Source organism: Vigna umbellata, chromosome 5, assembly GCF_029865625.1.
Source record: "Vigna umbellata cultivar VRB3 chromosome 5, Vumbellata_1.0, whole genome shotgun sequence".
Classification (NCBI taxonomy): domain Eukaryota; kingdom Viridiplantae; phylum Streptophyta; class Magnoliopsida; order Fabales; family Fabaceae; genus Vigna; species Vigna umbellata.
In genome coordinates this window covers 52,019,581-52,026,099 of record NC_142169.1, presented here as the reverse complement: position 1 = coordinate 52,026,099, position 6,519 = coordinate 52,019,581, and the positions used below count along the sequence as shown (strand labels likewise).

The following is a 6,519-nucleotide window of genomic DNA, read 5'->3' as shown; positions in this document are numbered from 1 at the left end:
ACGGATGTAAAAATATGTTTCTCAATTGTACTATTTTTTAAGTTTTTTTTATCAGTTGTAATGTAATAAATGTAAAAAAAAGTTTTAACATTCAACGACACCCATCTAGCATGTGTTATGGAATAGATGTTGAAAACTTCAAATAGTAAATATTAAAAGGTTTTCTATATATATTAAACACACTTTGGATTTTTTAAAAACAAAACTGACTATAATACTCTTTAGAGAATAAAGTAAAATAATTTCTATTAGTTAGAAATTTAAAAATTAAATGTAATTAACAAAAAACTTAAGTAACAAAACAAAAGACATTTTGTCTTTATTGAACAAAAGGTTTAATTAATAGCAAGAACAAGTTTATACTTCTTTCACCTTACACATGATCTATATGTACAATTGCAAGCAATCGCACAACTTGAAAGTTAATACAACACGACATGTTACACATTATTTTACATCTTCAAATAACTATCTCCCCCACATTATTTTTTCTTTTCCCTTTTCTTTGTCACTATCAAACTTTCCCACAACAACTCTAATCATAACAATCATAAAGCTTCAGCCAATTAGGATTTCTTTCTCCCCAACTGGCTCAAAACTTGTTTAGTTAACTAAATATAATTTCACTTTTGTTTTCTTCTTTTGCCCTAACAACATCAACCTACACTTTTTGTTATTAGGTTAATCCACCTATGAAACATTCCATTGGAACAACCTAATATCAAATGTATAGGTTGAGAAAGAGAGATTGCACTCCAACGATAGCAAATGGTGTGGTTGGAGTACAAAAAAAAGACAGTCTTTTCACTTGCACCCACCAGCACCAAACCCTATCTTGCCATTTCCAAGATCATATACAACCTCTAGGGTTCTCTGTTGCACGTTTCCGAAAATGGTGACATCACTGTCATCACCATTGGCAGCAAAAGCCAAACAAACTTGCTTTGTGCTGACCACATAGAGTATGCCTTGGGGCTGCAACTCCACTGTCACAGAGCCGCCAAACACAAAGTTTATCTTGGGAATGGAAATCACCTTGTACGCGCTGAGATCGTAACACGTGTCGAGTATGGAGAGCTCAGGGGCAGAGGGGTACTTGGACATGCCCTGCCGGAAGGCGGAGCGGAGAGCGGCGTAGGCAGTGGGGGGGAGGCGTGTGATGACGGTGCCGGAGTCGATGATGGCACCGCCGCTCGAAAAGAGGGAGGGAGTGAGAGAGAGTTTGGCACCAGAGACAGTGATGGAAACGATGTCGAGACCGTAGAAGGAGGAGCCGCGAGAAATGGTGGAGAATGGGGTGTAGAGGAGCTTGCGATAGGCGCCGCCGCCAAAGGTGAGGTGGCCCGTGGAGCTAGAGGTGGAAGGGAGGCAGTAGGAGAAGATTTTGTTGTACTTTGAGGCGGTTTGTTGGACGAAAGAGATGGGGTGGCGGCCGAGGCCGATGAGACCGGCGGAGCCACCGAAGAGACCCTGGTTGTTCTGACCACATCCGAAGAGGAAGTTGTCGATGACGTCGGTGGTGGTTACGGTGAGACGCTCACGGCTGAAGTAGCCAACGGAGAAGGATTGATCACCATATTGAATGCCATATATGCATGCCTTTGTGGAAGCAGAACATCCAGGATCATTTCCTACAAATCAAAAGAAAAATCAACAATTAAATCTTATGATGTTTGTTCCAAACATAACAGACATAATTAACGAAATTTGAGAATGTTTTTACCCGTGGCAGAAGAGAGTTGAGTGCAGAGTGTGGATGTGCATGTGATGTTGGCATATGTTCGAGACTTGGATGGATCAAAGATTGGATCTTGTTGTTCGTAGCAAGAACGAGCACAAGGTTGACACTGAGTCCAAGTGAGATCACTACCAGTGTCAAAAATGAGTGACAGGTCCCTCTTTGGTGTTCCAAGACCAACCACAACAAAGTAGTTTCCTGACCCAATAAGGCTACCAGATTTAGCTGGTAGGGTTGCTGAATCAAGTTCTTTCACACTGTCATCACCACCCAACTCCTTAGAGATTCTAGAATGAATGTATTTTACCCTTTCTTTGTCCAAATTCAGAATATCACTGTCTGTAACCTTTCTCTCACCATCATTCTGTTGGGAGCATGGCCCATATTTGTGCACCACTTCCAATGATCCTTTTCTTTTCGAACCTGAATAACAAGTAAACAATTAGTGCTGTTACATCATTATTCAAGCGTCTTAAAGTAAATATGATTAAGATTTGATAAGAGAGAAACTACTAATCATGGGGGTCAGAAATTACTTATGGGTATGCTTGAAAAGAGAAAGCTTCATAATCATGGAGTAAGAAACTAACTAAAAAAATGCTTTGGTGGTAAAGTTGAAAGGAAAAGTAAGAGAGATTGTAAATTATATAATTTTTAATAATTTAGAGATATAAAATTGGTTTGGAAGGTTTAAAAAAGAAGATAGTAAAAATTGTTGATTAACAACTAATTAACAATGTCAATAATAAAGAAGTATTTTAATAATTAATTACATATTTATGTTTTATTAATTCTGTGATCATTGGTATCCATCTCACTGTGAAAACTATGGTTATAAAAAAAATATTGGATGAAAGTGTAAGTGTGTGTGAAATTGGGAATCAAATTAGAATAACTTTGAAAAAAAGTTGCATGTTGGGAGTAATGCTTGAATGTCAAGATCTTATCTTTGGTTGGTTGGTTCAGAAGCACTATATTAGTGGGTATATTTTATTTATATCCATGCAAAGTGTTTTCTTCTATTATTAGTTAGGTACATCTCCACATAGAATTAAAATAGTAAAATACCAGTTTAATTAAGATGAATTTTGCATAAATAAATACAAAAGAAAAAGAAACTCTTCCAATTTATAGGTATCTTGTTCACACATGTTTTCTATTGTTGGAAATGATCAATGAAATATAGTTAATTTCTTTAATAATTGAAGAAGTTTGTGGGTCACAAGTGCTACACGTCTAAGTAAACCTATTATGAATTATACGATAGCTACATATCACCTAATTTTTTGGTTAAAAATTGGTTTTTTCTTTGGACGTGGTTTGATATTATCCAAGCACTTATAATTGAAGCCTAATTAATTTTGAAATATATTCGTGTTATATTTTGTCATTCTACTCTTAAAACCAACAATTAGCTCAATGCTAAATGGGTATTGAAATTTTTTGAAATATATGGTTGAATTACAATAAGTTCATAAGTCGATATATTTTCATATATAGAGTTTTTTTTTTTTAATTTAAAATAGATCCAAATAAGATAAATGAAAGATCCAATCACCCTTCTGTGTAACAAATGTGTCCCACCACGTTAATTAAATAATTGACCATAATTTTTTGTTTTATTTTCTTTATATTGAAATTGGAAAAACTTTAGTCTATATGTCAAAGTTTTGTCAAATTTATTCACCAGTACAAAGCCTACGACTTTTTGTACCTTAACGTTTGACATATATGGGTGGAAACCATGATGTTTTTATTCTTTTACGAGAGAGAAAATTGCCACCATTTTTCTTTTTAATTTATAAAGGATTTGGAATTGAATGAAAAATATTTCCTTCGAAGATTAGTAAAGAAAACTACAAAATTCAAAGTAAATGAATTCAACTATGTTCTTCAAAAGAAATTTAGATTGTTGGAAAGGAAATTGCTTCAAGTCTTTCGTAGTGACAAGGATAAGTGTTAATATTTTCGAACCCGTGACAATGAGTCTCATAGTCATATCATATATGATCCGTGACAATACACTAAACTTTGTCCGTACCAAAATAATCAAAGTAGGGAAATAGGGGAAAAATATCACTTTCCAATGGTTAAATGTGTAGAACATGTTTAGTAAAACCAGGAGAAAAATTAATTGAAAATCTGAAAAATTAATTAGCAGAAAATTAAGATGTAAATTGATAAATCAATTGGATGAATTAAAAGTATATGATAAAGTTTAATATTGAACTAATTTCTAAGTATATAGATGTAAAATGACAATTTTTATTACTTGACCATATAACTTGAAATTTGGAAAGTATGTGCATTTTCAATCACTTTTGATGTTTCCAATAATTTACCATTTTATAAATATTACATTATTTTAATCATTTTATTAAATGAAACGTGATCATATAAATACATTCATATTATTCTTGATGTTTTCATTTGTAAAAACAACGAGAAATGAATATTTAAGTATTAAAATATAATAAGCTGAGGAATCCGAAACAGTTTTCCAATACCAATTTTTTTATTATAAATTTGATTCTTTATTTTCCAAGAGCATCCATTATCGTAGTCTTTCTTATGACGCCTATTTTCGGTATTATTATTTAAATCTTGTTTCTACAGTTCAAATATCAAAGAAACCCTTTTGCAGCAAATTAAAATTCTCAAAATTATTTAACTCAGATTTAATTATTTTTATTTTTACCTTAAAGTAATTATTTTCATGTTTTTTTTAATCTCCTTTTTCACATTAAACTTAAGATATTTATATATTGGTATACTTTTGATATATTTTTTAAATTTCCATTAAATAAAAAAAATGTCCCTATCATATATAAATATATATATGCAAGTATTCTCTAACTTATAGTTTATTATTGTATTAAAGAATATGTGAGTGAGTGAATGGTGGGTGGGTTTTCTTTTCCTTTATCTCTCTCTATCTTCTATCTTGAATATGTGACCATGGGGTATTGGTGGGTTCCATGTGAATATTCTGTGCCAATTATGTTATTTCAAGAAATGACAAGCCAAGCCAAAGCCAAATACATTAACTTACCTGCACTATTAATCATTACTTTTCTCTCTCTTTCCTTCAAATTTTCCATTTTCAACTCAAGAAATTGCAAGATTTAACTTCTCTTAACACCGATACTATAGAATAGAATGTTTTATGTACAACACACCATTATTGTTATAATAAATAAACATGTAAAAGTTGGCATCATGCATGTAGGTAAAAAATATACTCCATATTTAAAGTAGGTTTAATATGTAAAATAGGTGAAAACCATTCATTTTGGTATCATGATGGAGACAAAAAAAGATAAGATCCACCAAAACTAATAACTTAAACAAATTTCCAGACAGTTTTAATAATATTTTTCAATTAAGAACTTGATAATGAACTAAGTAATGGTATAAGATAAGGAAATTGTGGTTATGATTAGAGAAGATTATGCAGAAGCATTGAAGAAAATGTTTGAATGATGTGAGGAGGAAAATTGAATTGACCTTTGATGGAAGAGCTGCAAGAGGATGATGGTAGAAGAGAGTTGAGATGAAGAAGATGAAGATTGTTGCTTTCTGTATCCTCTCTTGTTGCTTCAAAGGCAAAGCTCTTCTCCAAGGAGGAGAAGAAGATGAAAACTGTAAGAGAAGAAAAGAAAAGAGAAGAGATTTGAATGGCCATGGAAAGAAGTAAGAAAAATGAGGATAGAAAGCTAACTTAGGTAGCTACCTATTCAACACACTTTCACTCTGTGGTGAAGCTTTGCCCTTTATATATACCCAATTTCTGTCAATGGGGGGTCCAATAAATTATACATTATCAATTCTTGCACGTCACTGGCTAATATATATGCAACAAACAACATAATATTATTATTATTATTTATTATTATTATTCAGATAGGTTTTATTTCCTGTTAAATATCAATATTCTTAAAAGGTAGGTTGGAGATTCATAGATCTCAGTTTCTTTAAACAAGATTTCATGTTTGAGTATTATCAATGAAAAAATATAATTAGACTGAAAGATATCGCTAAAAATGATTAACTAATTTTTTAATGATTGTAAGTAAAAACTAAATAAATATTCTGTATTGGCTTGTTATGGTTTAGCATGGTGCAGACAACGTTTGACTAAAATGACCAGACAAAAATTCAAGTTGCAGGCCTGCGTAATTTGGTGCCTAATCTATATTTATACATATGATGATGGAAATTAAGAACATTAATGTTGAGTGGGGTTGGCTTGATAAATTTTGTAGTGTTCAAACGTTGAATGTGGTGGGTTTCTAGTTGGGATTAATAAATCATTTTGGTGAAAAGAAAAGAACATTAATGCCAGTCACACTTAATTATATCCACAGAGACACATACTGCTGCTTAAAGGGATTAAATAGATCTGACTTATTCAAAATTAAATCAATCACTTTTTATTCAAATACTACATAAATTTTTGCATGAATATACCAATGTAATCATATTACATCCCCACAAATTTTATAAGATGTATATATAGAGTTATTGGATATTATAAAATTACAATTATTAGATTGACTTGTTTTATTGTATAAATTATATCTTTGAACTTTTATATTAAAATAATTTTGCTTAGTAACTCATTAATATATATATATATATATATATATATATATATATATATATATATATATATATATATATATATATATATATATATAATTTCTTTAATATATAATTTTAAAATGAATCAAAAATAAATTTTTTATAAATAAGTTATATTACGTCCATTGTGTATTTTA

The 6,519-nt window shown here is 31.2% G+C and overlaps 1 protein-coding gene across 1 annotated transcript; it reads right to left on the bottom strand.

Annotated features, from left to right (window-relative positions):
* Positions 1–294: 294 nt before the first annotated feature.
* LOC124848556 (aspartyl protease family protein At5g10770-like) lies at positions 295–5,495 on the bottom strand. The gene is made up of 3 exons (XM_047326257.2): positions 5,246–5,495; positions 1,724–2,161; positions 295–1,631 (listed from the first exon to the last, which is right to left on the bottom strand). Exons 1-3 carry the CDS (start codon positions 5,421–5,423, stop codon positions 805–807), a joined length of 1,443 nt encoding a protein of 480 aa, XP_047182213.1. The 5' UTR covers positions 5,424–5,495; the 3' UTR covers positions 295–804.
* Positions 5,496–6,519: the final 1,024 nt, after the last annotated feature.